Here is a 17,838-nt window from a genome sequence, read left to right on the forward strand (position 1 = left end):
GGATGGCTACTAGACTGAGAGCCCCCTTTGTGCCAAGGACCCGACTTGTACACTGCACAAATGTGGAAGGAGCCCATCCAAGCCTGAAGGAGTAGGCTGGAGGACGCACTACTATGGACACAATGGTCTCGTTGTGTTGTCTGCCAGAGGAACCCTGTGTAACATTTTGAGAAACACTTGAAGCCACAGAGCTATTTCTCATTCAAACATACTGACACCACAAATGTGTGGGGAGGAAGCACACACAACTAATGAGCCCACAGCCCACCCAAATGCCCTGGGAAGTTCGGCAAACCTAGAAGGGAACAGTGACATGAGCGGGGACCCACAGGGAAGCTCTCCAAGGCCATGGCAGGGCTGTGCTGCTCTTACGGAGGAGCCGGGGTCAGCGCCCAGCACCTGGAACACTTTGTGACTATGGCTCTAGGGAACCTGTTACCCTCTTCTGGCCTCCAAGGGCACCAGGCATGTACATGGTATACATAGATACATACAAGCAAAACACACCCATAAAATAAAAATACATAATTTAAAAAATATTGCCTAGTATTTGAGCTAAAGAAAAAATAAGTTTGTTTTTTGTTTTGTTTTGTTTTTTAAATAAATTTGACAAAACATTCTGAACAGGAAATAAACTTGAGTTTCCTTGGATATGAAGTTTTAACTCCTAAATTTAAATTGGGAGAAATAAATTTCAAGTCTGGTGGGGGGGGATATCTATTTTCCACTTATTTCTGGACCTCACATAAAAAAGAACACTTTAAAGATATAAGAATATATTAACAGATGTCTATTTTTCTCAGATCTATTTCAAATTCATATTATCATATGCTTAAAATCTCTAACAGCACACACAATTCTGTCTGTCCCCAGTCCACCCACTCCTGTGCTGGCTGTTGAGATAAAACATCAATTGAGAAGACTAATGGGTTAAATCTATAGCTACAGATTACATTTGGAGACACAAAACATCCACTTCCTGAAAAGGGGCCCATGCCTGTGCTGACTATGTGAGTCTGGCTCGGAGGAAGCCGCCAGCAGAGGCCCAGGCCTTGTTCTGTGCTGCTCACCAGCCCCCTTCAGAGTACACTCCTTAGGTTCATGTGACGGGTGACAGGGGAGTTCCAGGTCCCACCTCGGGAAGGAAAAGGAGCATTTACAACGCTCATTCAGTAACTGTCGTGGAAGGGAGAAACACCGACCTGGAGGCGTGCAGGCGTCCGCAGGAGACTGGACAAGTGTGGACCGCCTCTTCGTGGGCATGGGCAAAGCCATTTTCTGTTCTTTGTGTTTCGCCAGAGCAGCTTGGACTGCCTCCGTGTGAATATCTGGAAAGTTAAACACATGGACATTTGCACTCAGGCAGGGTCCCAACAGCTGAGGGATGAACTCTTGGTGCTCAGGTGGTTAAAAATGCCAAGTGGAGGCTTAGGTGGTTTTGTTATCTTTTGATTCAGATCAATTAAGATAAAACCAAAGATGGAAACAGAAGTCAAGGGTAATTTCAGAGACCACCGATGAAGACTGACAGCACAACCCTGTGACTGAGGAAGAGCTAGAGAGGGCAGAGTCCGGCAAGCAGCTGTGCCCACAGGGAGCCCTGCCTCTGTGCACACTAGAGTTAATTCTAAGGAGATAATTAGATGTGTCCTAAAGCGAGGATGCTGAATTAGAGCACTTCCAACGACAGCAGCTTAGGTGTGCTGAGCCGTCAGAGAGAGACACTTGCTTCTATGCCACAGGAACAGAAGGGGTGACACTGGTCTAGAAAGTCACAAGGGCGCACGTGACATGCAGCCCGCTGCTGCTCTGTAGAGACTTCCTACGAGGCGGCCAACTTAGCTCTCTGGCCCCCATTCCCATGCTCTCACAAGCACACACACGCACTCACACCAATACGAACACTCGCATACACAAGCACATATACATGCACCTTACACACAGAGACTAACAGGAAAAGAAGGATGCTCTCACAGATCCTACTGAGGTGGGTCAAACTCCAGGTGCTTCCCAGCTGACCATCTCACCTTGCCCAGGAATGGCTTCCGCCACTTCCTGCCAGGCATCTCTGCTCTGGAAGGGTGACCTCAGATGAGCAGCTGGTCCAATCAGATCCTTCTTTGGGGGAATTTAAACTCTGAATCAGAAAGTATAGGTCCTAGAGCGGATTTGAGTTAATGACAATGACCCAGAAAGGAGAGATTCTGAACTTCAAGTGAGATCCCTGGAGTTTTGTCCTTTCCTTTCTCAGCTATTTCCTTCTGTGAACTACACCAGCTAAGTAGCCCAAATCAGCAGCTGTTTGTACAACCAAGACAGCCCTGACTAACACAAATAAAACCTCTAACATATTTTATTGATTACTTGGGAATTTCACATAATGTACCCCAATCACTCTTCCTTCCCCCTCTCCCAGGTCTGCTCCCCCAACTTTTGTGCCCCCCCACACACACAAAGATTTTTAAAAGTCCAATTTGAGTTGTCTATAAAGTCAGTAGAGCATGGCTAATGCCCAGTAGCCATGTATACTTGAGGCCCAACTTCAGTACCCTTAGGACAATATTTAAAAGTTCTCTTTGATGACTTCCTGTCTAGGTTGCTACATGGTGGGGGAGTCCCAGAAGCCTTTTATGTTTCCTTTCCTCAATGCTGAGCCTGCAATCACGGACACTAGTGCAGAAGCTTCCTTGCCCTTTACAGTCAACAGGAGCATGGTTCATGGGCCTCCACAAGATATCTGGAAACAGCACAGTCCATGGACCTGCATGTGGCCTCCAGCATCCGTGTGTGCCATGGACCTCAGCATGAGCTCTGGTGGCAGTATAAATCATGGTCACCAACACAGGCTGTGGCAGCAGGCTGACCCCAAAACATCAACATGACTTCAGGTGGCAACACATACCACAGCATGGCCTTTGGCAGAGAAACAGGCCACAGGCATCAATATCCCTGCTACCCTCCTCAGCCCCAGACATGACTCTTGGTTGTAACAACGGCTACATGGGCTACATGGGCCATGGACACTGCGGCAGGCCATGAACCAAGACGTGGCCCTCAGTGGCAGCATGGGCCACAGACATCAACATGGCCTCGATAGCCGAGCTTTTGTCCAGAGCATATGCAATGCTGCATTCCTCCGTTCCTCCCACCTCTCCATCACTAATTTGTCTGTTGCAGGGGCACTAGGAACTGCAGCACTGCACCCAGTACAGCTTTGCCCGCACAGCTCTCCATGCAAACACTCATGGCCACGGGTCACTGGTCTCTGATCTCTACTAGAGCATTGCTGAGACTCCAGGTCTTCATCTGTGGTGCCAATGATGTGCTCCCTATCTGGATCTGCAGCCCTGGCTCTTCCTAGCAGCCCAGCACCTCACACACGGAGTGGGTGTTGGGACCGACAGACTCCAAGTGCTGGATCAGGGCCGGGATTGATGGCAGCTGAGCTGGTCAAGCCTCACCTTACCACCCCCCACCAGCCCCCCACCCCCGCCCGCCCAGCCTACACTAAGCACGAACTTCTGGGCAGCCACCCCTGCACAGCCCAAATAAAGACACCACAGACATTGTGTAAACAGTTCTATAGCACAGCTTTAAAAGGCTCCAAGGCACTTCACTGAATTAACAGATAATAACTTAAGCAACCCTTTAATATCAAATATTAGGTTGCTTCCATTTTTCTTACTACTTTTCATAACAAGAATAGCTCAATATTTTCAGTTTAAGATTCATCTAATTATTTCCTTAGAATTAACTCCAAGGAAAGGAATAAAACTGATGAATATGTACTTCTTATAGGTTCATATAATGCTGGGGATGAGGCACAGGAGTTTATGCATGCTAGGCACTCTACAACTAGGCCACATCCTTAACGTAGTTTTATTATACCATACAAATATTCCTGCTTTCCTATCAGCAAAGTGTCTAAGCACACTCGCTTCCCGATAGTCTTCATGTTCGTGTGTGTATGTGAATATCTGTACATGTGCCTGTACACACAAAGGGTCCACTCAGGCATTTATAACTCTTTTCACTTTTTTGGAAAGGGGAGCTCAGACTCTCTGGCTGTGCTGGGAGCTGGGTGCTGGGGAACCTCTGATCTTCAGTCCTCCTTCTTGTATGTCAAGTACTTTATCAATGGAGACAGCCCCCCAGTATCTTGCTCTTTTGGCTTTTTTGTTGTTGCTATTGCTTGAGGCAGGATCCATATGTTGCCCAAACTGGTCTTGAACTCATGATCTTCCTGCCTTGGCCTCTCAGGGCTATGGTACCAATCAGCCTCAAGTGTGCCCAATCCTTGTTTAGCTTTTTTTCTTCCCAATTTGAACAATGGTATACCTAATAACTACTTCAATTTCTATTTCTCATTAGAGTTACTGAGCATCTTTACAGAGGACTTAAAAACAAATCTATTGTATGCTTTTAGACATTCTTACTTCATTTATTTATCTGTTTAGGCTGTAAATAAATATATCTATGGTGGTTTGGATGAGAATGGCCCCCACAGGCTCTTATGTTTGAATACTTGGGCCCTAGCTGGTGGAACTGTTTGGGAAGGAAGGAGAGGTGTGGCCTTGCTGGGGGAGGTGTGTTCCTGTGGGTGAGAGGTGTATCCCTAGGAGTGGGCTTCATTAACATCATCCCCAGGGAGTTCTCTGCCTCAAGACTGTGTCTCAAGATGTGAGCTCCAAGCTTCTGCTCCAGCGCCACTAGGGTCATGGAATTGACCTCTGTCATTGTCCATCTCAGCAAACGGTTTCCTTTATGTTTTTAATATATATATATATATATGTATACGTATGCATATACGTATATATGTTGCCTTGGTCATGGCATCATCACAGTGGTAGCACGGTACCTATGGTGCCCAGGTACTCATGGAGAAGTCAAACCAGTTCATTCCTACTCCCAGGTGGGTCCCAACCAGCCCGCTCTGCTGTCCTGCACATGACAGCACAGACTTTATGGGTCCCCTTGTCATCAGTGGGAAGAAGGAGCTGTGGGGAGCTCCATGGCCAAGCACTTGTCTGCAATGTATAAAGCCCTACTGTAATCCTACTTCAATTCCTAGAATCACTAAGATAAAAAAGAAGTAATAATATATTATAAAAACAGTTTAAACACATACAACACTAAGTAAGAACTTTGCGAGACACACCAGCTCAATAGTTTGATATCCTTTTGTCTCAAGTTTCTGTACCTATGAATACTAACTAATGTTCAGTCTCCTGCATGCTGGGATCACAGGCATGCGCTAGCTACCATGCCCACACTCCCAAGCGTGTGTCAGCAGGCGTGGAGGGGTGGGGCAGTGTGAGGGGGAGGAGGTCATTGGTCTCACATTCCATATCATGTGTAGAAATACTTTTGGAGATACAGAACCAAATGAGAGCGGGTAAGACAGTACCAACTTACTTACTTTGGGTTCTAGAATGAGATATGTGACATTTATATTTATCATACCATTTTAGTATTTCCTAAGTCTACTTAAATCAAGATCTTATTGAAATTTTGACACTATCATATAAAATAGACATATTTCAATGCTTTTTACAAATGTCCTTATATTAAAAGAAATATGGTTCTTTACTGTCTTGGAAAAGTGTAACCAATTATAATGAGATAAAGTATTTCTCAATACAGAACAGGGGTACAGCAAGCGCTCTCATTTGGTTCTGTATCTCCAAAAGTATTTCTACACATGATATGGAATGTGAGACCAATGACCTCCTCCCCCTCACACTGCCCCACCCCTCCATGCCTGCTGACACATGCTTGGGAGGCTTGAACCACAGAGTAGGACTGGAGTCACAGCATCAGGTCAGAGAACACTGGGTCACCCACCTGTCCCTCATGAGAGTCCTTGCCCAGACACTGGGGTCAAAGGGGACATTCTAGCCACTCTAGCCAAGGTTCCCATTGACAGGAGTCCAGAAGCCCTCCTAACAGAGTGGGATGGCTCAACCATGCAGAGGTCATCTTGATCTCTGATGAGGAAATCACTTCCAAAGTTCAGTCCTGGACAAAGCTGACTCTGGATTTCTAGGCCAGAAGTCATGGAAGCTGAGAATTGTTTTCTAGCACTAATGTTTGAGCTTCACAGGGTGATGCTAATACCTTGTGGTGTGCTGAAATAGGCTTGGCCCACGGAAAGTTCCACTATAAGGCAGTGTGGCCTTGTTGGAAGGCGTACGTCATGGTGGGAGTGGGCTTTGAGGCTATGTTCAAGCTCTACCCAGTGGGGAAGAGACCCTCCTTCTAACTGCTTGCAGAAGACAGGCTCTCCATGGATAAAGATGTCGAACTGTCAAACTCCCAGATCAGCATCATGTCTGCCTGGATGCTCCCATGCTTTCTCATCATGATAATGGACTGAACTTCTGAACCTGTAAACCAGACCCATTATATGTCCTTTATAAGAGTTGCCTTGGTCATGGTGTCTCTTTACAAGGAAACCTAGCTAAGGCAGAGTTAGTACCCGGGACTGGGGTATTCCTGATAGGCCTGACCGTGTTTTTGTTTGGAGGAATGTGGATTCAGGGATTTGGACAGCAGTGGAATGCTTTAAGTGGGGCTTAGTGGCCCATCCTAGCAGGAATGTAGAAAACATGGGTGCTGAGGCAATGTGAACCGTGGGGCCTGGCTCGTCTTTCAGAGGAGAAGAATATTAGTATGAAGCCTATAGGCTAGTTCTCTGAGAGTTTGGTGAAGAATGTGGCTGCTTTTTGCCTGCCCTTGTCTGAAGAGTCTGCTGGAGGCTGCCGTGAAGAGCTTTAGACTAACTGTATCAGCAAAGGAAGCATCATGGTATAATTGTGCTGTATAGGTACTAAGGTTCACTCTCATGAAGAGAGATACATGAAAAGGAATAAGCTGAGAAAGGAAAATACAAAATGTATGGTTCAAGTATTAAAGGGGGACCAGGATGTGGAATGAAACTGAATCCTTTGTTCTAGGAGATAAAGAGATTAAGGGACAGGTGACCTCAGGACAAGATCCCATTGGGCTAAGTTTGTTTGCAGTCGAACAAGAGATCATTATATCTAGGCATTACCATGACCAGGTTATTGTTTTCATTTGGACATAAGGAGATATGATTATTACCAAAGTGACAAGGGATGGACGGTAATGGCTATTCTTGTCAACTTGACTATATCTGTAATGAACTACAATCCAGAAATGAAAGGCATACCTGAGATCTGGATCTTGAGGCCTGAAGACACAGGCTTCTTGAGGCATAGTGGCCATGAAAAGCTTAGTTCCAGGAATGGTGGTATAGACCTTTAATCCCAAAACACAGAGGCAAGCAGATCTCTGAGTTCAAAGCCAGCCTGGTACAGAGCGAGTTCTAGGTAAAGGAAAGCTAAGGTGGTGCACACCTTTAATCCCAGCACTTGGGAAACAGGCGTGCAGATCTTTGAGTTCGAGGTCAATCTACAGAGACAGGACAGTTCCAGGACAGCCAAGCTTAGGCATGAAGGCATTGGAGAACAGAAAGCTGGTGATAACGTAAAAGAACAAGAGGCCATGTTCCAGCTCCTGCCAGCAGCAGAACCCGGCAGCTTCAACCATGTGGCTCTGGCTTTAGAGTCAAGAACAGAAATGGTTACTGGGACAATTGATGCTGGTTAGCTGGAGCCAAGAAATTAGCAGTGATTAAGAGACCAGCATCACTGAGGTGAACTCTGGGAAGTGTTTTCTGAGAGCACAAAAGAAGCTGTGTTCCAGAGATAGTCAAGGTTGTACCTTGTGTTGTAACTGGACTTGGTAATGTGTAATAGTCACCCAGATGGTACTGGTTTTGAAGGCATGAAGGGGTCATGGAGAGCAGCTGAGGCTCAGCACTGTGAGAGGCTATGGAAGGCCATTGGTGAAGGCCTCAGTTGCAGTTGATGGCCCAGGACTGAAGGGGTCATGTAAAGAAGATGAGGCTTGGCACCACGAAGAGAGCCTATGAGAGGATATTGGTGAAGCCTATTTGCAACAGAAGACCCCAGAGTACTGGAGATGCCAGCACCATGGGATGACCACCAAGAACAGCAGCAGCAGTGGAGTGAAGTCAACCAGAGCCTAGAGTGCTACAGAGTGCAGAGCTGGAGAAGCCCTTTGGAGGAGCCCAGATCATGTGTGGATCCCAGACACTGGAACAAGAAGCTGTAAAGTTGTTGGTGCCTTGGAGACCCCAAGATGTTAGAGATGCCAGAGTTGTGGGAGACCCGCAGAGAAAAGCTGCTAAGAGGGAATGGAAGCAGCCCAGGAGAAAGAAATTTGTTGCAGTCAACAAAGATGAAAGGAGTTGGAGATCTGAAGAGCACTTTGACATCAGACATGAAGATGCAGAGTTTGGAATATGCTCAGCTGAGTTTTGGTCTCGCTTTGGTCCAGTATTTGGAATGGTAATATTGGAATATTGGAAGTATGTGATTTGCTTTTTGATTTTGATTTTATAGTGAATTACATTTAAGTGATTGCACGAATGTCAGAAGAGACTTTGAACTCTGGCCTTTTAATGCATTATGCTATAGCTAGGTATGGCCCTCACACCTATGGATGCCAGGGACTGGAATGTGAAGTTTGAATATGCTGGGCCCATGGGAAGTGGCACTATTAGGAGGTGTAGCCTTGCTGGGGGGACATGTCACCGTGGGGATGGGCTTTGCTCAAGCTCCACCCAGTGTGGAAGAGGCCATCCTCCTGGCTGCCTGGGAAGGCAGTCTCCTTCTGGCTCTCTATGAATCAAGATGTAGAACTGTCAGCTCCTTTTCCAGCACGATGCTTCCTGTCATGATAATAATGGGTTGAACCTCTGAAACTGTAAGCCAGCCGCAATTAAATGTTGCCCTTTATAAGAGTTACCTTGGTCATGGTGTCTCTTCATAGCAATGAAACCCTAAGACAACCCTGAAAGTCCTTTGTTTTAATGTTTCATTTGGGGTGGCTAATTTCTCAAAAGACTAACATTAAAGGCATTGTTAAACTGACTTACTATTAGATCACATTCCACTGTAAACATTAAGTGTTTTCTTTAGTTGGGAACATATCACACATGCACAGAAAGGTGTATCACTCCTTAATGGTCAGGAAAAAGAGGAACTTTGTTTTTTTTTTTTTTAGATAGAGTTTCTCTGAGTAGTCCTGGTTGTGCTGGAACTTTGTAGACCAGGTGTGCTCGGAAATCAGAGATCTGCCTCTCTGCTGCCCAAGTGATGAGATTAAAGGTAAGTACTACTACTGCCAAGTGACAAAGAGGTAATATTAAGCAAAATGCTTAAAGTCCCTTGGGCTAAGCATTAAGAAGAGGTCCAACAATCTAAACTCTGAAAAGCAGGGACTGGAGAGATGGCTCACCAATTAAGATCACTGGCTGCTGTTCTAAGAGACCTAGTTCCATTTCCAGCACCAACACATCAACTCACAATGGTCTCTAACTCCAGTTCCAGGTGCCCAGTATCCTTTTCTGGTCTCCATGGACACTAGGCATACATGATCTACATACATACATGCAAGCAAAACAACCAAACACATAAAATAAATAAACTCTGGAAACATAAGTTCTTAGAATTATACCTGAAACATTAGCAGAAAGGCTAGAATTGTGACTGAAGTATCACAGGTGCCAATAAACCTATGCCAAGTAAGAACTTTTATGCAATCACACCTATCAGCATTAGATTATTGACCCTTTCTGTTTGCTCTGAATTGCAAGTTTTACTAACCATCCCTTATAGCCTTGAGCTATTCTGCATGTGGCATACAGTATGACCCTTCCCATCACTAGGTATAAGAGGAAGTTCCCCACCCCATCCTCTCCCTTCCTCTCCTGTTCTCCCCCTACCCCCCCCACTCCCCCACCCCCACCCCCATCCCCACCCCATCCCCTTTCCTCCCATCAACAGTTGCTGTTGCTTTCAGGGATGACAGAATTCTGCAATGTACTGAGAGTTTTCATGGCTGTACAGTTGAATGACTCCCACTACACTGAAAACAACAGTACACATGTGCATGCTCTGCTCCCCGCCCTTTCATGTTCCCTTTTACAATGCCACAACTCTCTCAGCTCTTCATATTTTTGAAGATTTCTTTTTAATGTTAGGAAGGTGCTTTAAAAAAAACTAACATAAAAAATATATATATATATTTGTGTGTATGGGTGTTTTGCCACATCCATGCATGTGTATACGTGTATGCCACTGGAGGCCAGATGAGGGCAATAGATCCCCTGGAACCGGAGTTATAGATGTCTGACATGTGAGTGCTGGGAATTGAACCTCGGACCTCTGGAAGAGCAACAAGTGCTCTTAACCACTGAGCCATCTCTCAGCCCTTCAGGGATTAAAAAAAGAAACACTCATTTTACTTTTGTGTTTTGTATTTGCGTGTATGCGTGTGTGTGTGTGTGTGTGTGTGTGTGTGTGTGCATGTGTGGGGTGTGAGTGTGGGTGCCCTGGGAGGCCAGAAGAGCGGGGTCAGAGCCTCTGGATCTATAGTTACAGGGCTGCTATGAGCCTCTCGATGTGAGCCGAGAACCAAACATGTCCTCTGCAGGAACAGTGAGTGTCAGTAGTCACTGAGCCACAGAAATTATTTTGTCAATCACCTTTTCTTCCCTCCTTACTCTGACTAATTTCCTCCCTCCCACAAAGTCTCAGTGAGATAAATACCAGCCTGACCACTCACTCAGTTCTTAGCACTGCACTGCATTTACCAAATACCTGATTCACAGACTATGCTAACAGCCAGGGAATCTGCAGGCATGTTTCAACGTGGCAGGGCCTGGGATCACAAATGGGTTTCCGCAAGATAATGTCAAAACTTTACATCACCCAATAAGTTCACAAAGCCCTTTCAATATGCAATCGTTTTGGACACAGAATGTAGAGAATCATCTCCTTGGTTCCTTCGACTAACCATTCTATCAGAATCTATTAACAAACATGTCAGGGAAGAAAGAAAACCCAGGGGAGGAGACAAAATCATTCAGAAGGTTAGAAATGAGAATTATGAATGCCCAAACCTTTCTGCATTGGTTAGAGCATACTGATGAAATGGAGTAAACCTCAAAAGGTGACAGTGGTAACTAGGAAATCAGGGTTGCTTGGCAACAAACAAAATCCCTGCATAAGTTCAGTAGGTACTAGATACACTCCTGAATGAAGGACCACAATCTCCTGGCTCAAGGGAAAGCAGCACATCAAACATAAGGGATGCGCAGGAAACATGGTTCACGCTGCCCAGGACACACAGTTCACACTGCCCAGGACACACCCTTCACACTACAGGCAGGAAGACTTCAAATCCCTCTCACCTGATCGGTATCTCTCATCTCTGGCACCTCCAGAACGTGAACGGTGGTACTTGGAAGGAGCGGAAGTCTGAGCTGCCGTGGGAGCAGGAGTTTGGTTTCTTTCTTTTTGTCCTGTGGAATCAGTTTCTAAAAGAGGAAGTTTGGAAGATGATTATCCAGTGTCAACAATGGGAGGTGATATGCTCTGAACACTTTGAACATTCTTACAACAGCTGAAAGTAGTTCTCATCCCCCACGATAGTAAACAGTTAGAGGTTAAAGCAGACACATAATGAAGATGTGAGGGACACAGGCAAAAAAATTACCTTACAGTTGTAACTGTCAATAGTATGATAGCAAAGAAACAGTAAGACAATAAATATGTAAAAAGTCATCCTTGAAACTGGCCCACCAAACAGTTAAAGAAAACATAACAAGGTTGTGTGCTTTTGCTGTTTGGTTTGGGTTTGGGGTGTTTTGTTTTGCGCCCCCCACCCCCCACAGTGCTGAGGATCAAACTCAGGTCTCACATGAGCAAGGTACTGTTCCACCACTGAGCTATATCCCCAAATCTGGATTATTTGTATTTGAGAGAATGAGGGGAGGAGTCTTTCATGATACATCTGGAGATGTTCTTTAACAGTTCCTGTTGCTGAAATTTTCACTGAAAGCTCATTAACTGAGCAGAGCACAATACAGCTGTGGGCTTCAAGCCTTTGTTACAGTCCAGGTGAGCATGAGCTCAGCCCCACTCACGCTCATCTGGTCTCAGGGTCCTGACTCCCAGCTGCCTTCTTCTCCCAGTTATTGCCCAGTGACACTGCACACTGAGGACACTTTTTAGGTGTCTAAGCTGTAACCTGTCCTTTCAGTCAACTTAGATTCTCAATAATCCACTTCAAATAAAAGCTATACATATTTTTTTAAAGTATTATTTATTTTATTTTATGTATAAGAGTACACAGTTGCTGTCTTCAGACATATCAGAAGAGGGCATGGGATCCCATTACAGATGGTTGTGAGTCACACCATGTGGTTGCTGGGAATTGAACTCAGGACCTCTGGAAGAGCAGCCAGTGCTCTTAACCGCTGAGCCATATCTCAAGCCCCTTCCCCCCCCCCCTTTTTTTTAAAGTTTAGTTTTTTGAGACAAGGTTTCTCTGTATCCCTGGCTATCCTAGAGCTCACTCTGTAGACCAGGCCAGCCTCAAACTCATAGAGATCTGCCTGTCTCTGCCTCCTGGCTGTCCTGGAACTCACTCTGTAGACCAGACTGGCCTTGAACTCAGAAATCCGCCTGTCTCTGCCTCCTAGAGTGCTGGGATTACAGGCGTGCACCACCACTGCCTGGCTCTAAAATTCTTAATATATCTTCCATATCTTTTTTTTCTTTTTTTTTATTCGATGTATTCTTTATTTACATTTCAAATGATTTCCCCTTTTCTGGGTCCCCACTCTCAGCAAATCCCATAAGCCCTCTTCCCTCCCCCTGTTCCTCCATCTACTCCTTCCCACCTTCCTGTTCTGGTATTCCCCTATACTGTTGCACTGAGTCTTTCCAGAACCAGGGCCATTCTTCAATAGAGATCAACAGACTATAGTTCCTAGGCCTATTATACCTATCACCTGGATTTTGTTTTGTTTTGAGACGGTCATTATGTAGCCCAGAGGGTCTTATGTATCTATGCCTAGAATCTGGAATTCTTCCGTATCAGCTTTCTCAGTGCTGAGATCAGAGTGTACCACTAAACCAAGCTACACTGATTTTTTTTTCTTTTCTTATGCTTTTTGTGACAGAGTCTCATGTCTTCCAGGTATGAACCTGCTATGCAGGGGACACTGGCATTGAATTCCTGATCTTTCCAAGTGCTACTAGAATTAGAGTGTATGCTACCATGGTGACTCACAGTCTGTTATCACAAACAGACTTATGGGATATAAGGTATGGTGGTTTGCATATGCTTGCCCAGGGAATGGCACTATTTGGAGTAGGTGTGGCCTTGTTGGAGTAGGTGTCCCACTGTAGGCATGGGCTTTAAGGCCCTTGTCCTTGCTGTCTGGAAGTCAGTCTCCTCTAGCAGCCTTCAGATGAAGATGCAGAACTCTCAGCTCCTCCTGAGCCAAACCTGCCAGAGCACTGCCATGCTCCTGCTTTGGTGATAATGGACTGACCCTCTGAACCTGTCAGCCAGCCCCAATTAATTGTTGTCCTTATAAGAGGTCATGCCTTGGTCATGATGTCTGTTCACAGCAGTAAAACCCTAAGACAGCAGGAGTAGTCACTCCAGTGTCTATGGCTGTTTTCATGCTGTCCAGGCAGAACTGAGTAGCTATGACGGAGACCTAAGTTATTGATGCCTAAAAGACTGTCTGGCCCTATACAGAAAATCTTTTCCAACCCCCAACCCACAATATAAAATCAACATTTAAATCTCTGTTTGTGCCTGAAAGCACATACAAATTTCATTTCATTCCTCATTCTGTGAAATCAACCTGCGAAGCCTGTCTTCCTGCCCCTTTAACGGAGGAGGGAGACATGGGCTAGTGGCTGGAAGCGGCAGGGCTTGGCAGACTCCAGCTGGCCTACCTCTGCCCGTCCTCAAACAAAAGGCTATAAACGGGACTACAGGAAATCTCCCAAGACCTTTAAAAAGGAAAGTGATGGGGGATTAGCAAGTAAGGTCAGGAGCATCAAATGCTTTGGGATTCAGAGTCCGTAGTTAGAGAAAGAGGGAAAACATCCAACCCCTAACCCCAAGCACCACACCACTGTCCATCACAGAAAAGACTGCAAAAGCCACTTGCCTGAGAAAGTATTTAAAATACAGTCCAACCAACTTTAAATAGAGAACAAAAAATAGAAAGCAGCTATTTTTATTTTTACAGTCAGATGATATATACAGGAAGGAAATCACATTAGCACACATGAACTACTCTATAAATATGCACAGGGAAAATGGTTTCAGGTGGCGCACTGATCCTAAAAACATGCTCCTGCCGGCTTGGAGGGTTTGTTTGTTTAAGTTGGATTGTTTGCTTGTTTTCCTCTTCTCGTCTCTTCTCTTCTCGTCTCTTCTCTTCTTTCTTTCTATCTTTCTCTCTTTTTTTTTTTGGAAGGGTCATATAAAACTACAATTGTATTATCTATTGCTGGTTATTTTACTGATCAAACAGAATAATAAATCACTCCACAGAACATGATGTTTCCAAACTGCATAGTTAATGCAGTTTAAATGTTAAAAAGGATTGCAAATTCTTATTTAAAAGAGGAGACATAAAAATCTAAGTATTTTTTAATATCTTTCTCAAATATGTTTTGCTTGATGTTTTTCCATGTAATTAATTAAAAAGGAGAAAAATAATGTAAGCTAGAGATCAGAAACTGCCACGAAACAGTGACAGGCTTGACTCTGGGAGAGACGGGCAGAGCGCACATCTCCACTCAGAGTCTCCACTCAGAGTCTCCATGAGGTCAGCGGATGCACAGGCCAGATCTGGCACAAGTGAATGGACAGCGGAAACAAAGCCCACATGGCTCTCGACAGAGTCATGGGCATGCCTCTGCCCACAGGAATCCATGCTTCTAAGCCAGGATTTTCTCCAGGTCTAAAGCTATGACAATCGCCATATTTTAATTTGTCAGAAATCAACCCAGAAGTTTTATTTACAGTTTTATAAGTATGCCAAGCACACAATGCCAACATAGATTTATGTCAGAGTAACTCGGTTTACATCTGCCCCAACCTGACAAGACACTATAAAAGCAGCCAAGAAAGTTGGCCCATAACCATCTTTTTAGGATTCAGGAGACTGAGGCAGGAGGACTGCTGTGAGTTTAAGATCATCCTGGGCTATAAAGACAACAAAAAACAACCAGCAAGATGGTGCAGTGGCCAAAGGTGTTTGCCACCACACCTCACAGTCAGAGTCCAATTTCCAAGAAGGAGAGAACTGACTTCTGCAAGTTGTCATCTGATCTACACACTCTGTGTACAGGTGTAGACGTACACACACACACTAAACAAACAAGTAAATATAAAAAGGTTGTAAAATAAAAACCAAGAGTAAAACAGACTTCCAGGAAGAACTGCGAGTCTACGTACTGCGTTGAGACAGGCTGTCTCCAGAGTGCTGGGATTACAGATGTGCACTACTATGTACAGCTGAAGTGCTTTCATTGGATATAAAACCAGATGTTCATTATAAACATTAAGGGAATACCAAGGAAGAAAATGAAAGTGATATTGATTCTCTTAAAACTAAAAGCTATGATCTATCAAACTAAATTATGTTCCTACATAAAAGGTGACTTTCTGAGCAGAGTTCTCCAACACTGTGAACTTAGTTTTGCCTCTCTCCCCTCCAGGAACTAGCAGTTAGCATGTACTTGGGGGTGAGAGGAAAGAAGCAGTATCCTGGGCAGATCACAGGAATGCTGGAGGTTCACTCCACTCCACCTGCAAGTGCACAAATTAGTGGATGAAACTGGAAATAACACACCCCAGGCCTTATCAAGGAGAGGACAGAGGGGTCTGAGGGACAGCAGAGTATCATCTACCAGACGGGCAGGCAAGATGCTGCCCAAAGGTGGAATCCCTATCCAACCACATCTTGGGAGTTACTTGGTGAGCTGCAATACAAAGTCTCATGATTGGGATAAAGACTGTAATTTAAAAAATAAAAAACTAAAAGCAAAGGTGGAAGTCACTATATATAGCAACATAATCAGATAATCTACGAATAAAAGTGAAAAATTCAGACCCTTAGTCTGAACAAAATCACTTTCTATATAATAAGGACTAGATGGGACCTGCAGTAATGAGCTTCAGCAGAATCCTTTACCCTTATGCTGTTTAGCTTATAGACATAAGGGTACTTATACAGTTAAAGTAATTTGAAAGGCACTAAGTCTAAAGACTAGAGTAGAGGCTGCAGCCTTACAAGCGAAGTCTCTACTGCCACTGTGAATTTAACAGATTGAGATCACTACAGTGATGCTTCAGTTCTTCAGGCAGCTATGCAGAGCTGCCACTAGGGGTCACCGGTACCTTTAAATGGGGATGTTTTTTGTTTAGGTTTGGTTTTTGTTTGTTTGTTTGTTTTCTTTTTTAATTAAGCTGGGTTTTAAATTCTTCTTCGGAGCCCTCCTTTTCAACAATCAACATGCACATAATTTATTTTCTTCAGAAAGTGGTAGAGTAAGCCTGGAGGTGGTGGCGCACGCCTGTAATCCCAGCACTCTGCGAAGCAGAGGCAGGCAGATTTCTGAGTTCGAGGCCAGCCTGGTCTACAGAGTGAGTTCCAGGACAACCAGGGCTACACAGAGAAACCCTGTCTCGAAAAAACCAAATTAAAAAAAACCAAAACAAAAAACAAACAAACAAACAAACAAACAGAAAATGGGTGAGTCTTCTAAGTGTCTACTGTTTGAACATAGTGACACAAGGATAGCCCAGAAAGGAACAGATATTTACTAGAACAAAACAGCACAACTTCCCTACCCAGGACACAGGAGAAAGTCAGCTCAGTTCTTATCCTGACACTGCTGCCTATGACTTCAGAGATTTTCACACAAGCAGGGGAACAGTGCAAAGCAAGGCAGCTCAGAGACAAACCATGGGACAAAACACTCACACTGTAGAGGTGATCAGAGCAGATATGCTATCAGCTGGGCAGTGACGTGTCCAAACAAGGATCGTGAGGTAAGGATCATCAGGGCTCATGTTTTTAAACCTGCACGCGTGTACACATGCATTCATAAACTTCACACATGTACACAATGCACTCTGGCTACTGTCTTCCCCCACCTCACTTACCCACCCAGCCCCCAACCCTGTGGTGTTGCTGAAAAGGAAAAGAGCAAGGCTCTCTGGCCCACATGACGGGAATTAAACATCTAGGAGTTTCAGGAAAGATGCACGGCAATTAAAGGGAGACACTGGAGCAGGACCTAGCTGGGCATGGAGAAGGAAAAGCCATCTCTTTCCCCCAGTGTGATGTTCATAGCACACCAGTAGCAGGGTGGAAACCTTGATAGGGACAAGGAAGACTGCTGGTGTGAACAGGCAACTCACTAAACAAAACAGTTCTGGAAAGAAAAGGAAAAGTGGCTCAGTTCACCGGCTCTAAGCCCAATGGTAACAATGAGGTAACATTGCAGCTCTTTCAACTCTTTCCTTCCTTCCTCCCTCCCTCCCTCCCTCCCTCCCTCCCTTCCTTCCTTCCTTCTCTCCCTCCCTCCTTTTCCATCTGTAACAAGACAAGATCAAGGCTACACAGAACAGAGTATCCTTGATTACTGTGTAGCCCTCAAATGCAGAATCCTCCTGCCTCAGCCTTCCAAGTACAGGCATTACAGGCTTCCTAATCCATCTCTTCTGTATAGTAACACTGACTGGCAGATGCTGTTAACAAAGTAGGGGGTCCTTCAGAAGAGTGTAACTGTCACCTGTCACAGATGTGCTTTCAGAAGAGTGTGCCAGCTGTCACCTGAGTCCTTGTTCAAGCCACCGCTCTCCTCGCTCTGTTCAAAGACAGATGAAGCTGCCCAAGTC

The 17,838-nt window shown here is 44.9% G+C and overlaps 1 protein-coding gene across 3 annotated transcripts in view; it reads right to left on the bottom strand.

The window, feature by feature from the left end:
• Dip2b (disco interacting protein 2 homolog B) overlaps positions 1-17,838 on the bottom strand; it is a 188,974-nt gene that overhangs the window by 74,094 nt on the left and 97,042 nt on the right. For all 3 annotated transcript variants that reach the window (XM_052161085.1, XM_052161084.1, XM_052161083.1), the window contains exons 3-4: positions 11,306-11,431; positions 1,203-1,328 (exon numbers count right to left, since the gene is read on the bottom strand). In XM_052161085.1, the coding sequence (XP_052017045.1) occupies positions 1,203-1,328; positions 11,306-11,431 (252 nt within the window). The remainder of the gene's footprint in view (positions 1-1,202; positions 1,329-11,305; positions 11,432-17,838) is intronic.

Source organism: Apodemus sylvaticus, chromosome 17 (assembly GCF_947179515.1).
Source record: "Apodemus sylvaticus chromosome 17, mApoSyl1.1, whole genome shotgun sequence".
Lineage (NCBI taxonomy): Eukaryota > Metazoa > Chordata > Mammalia > Rodentia > Muridae > Apodemus > Apodemus sylvaticus.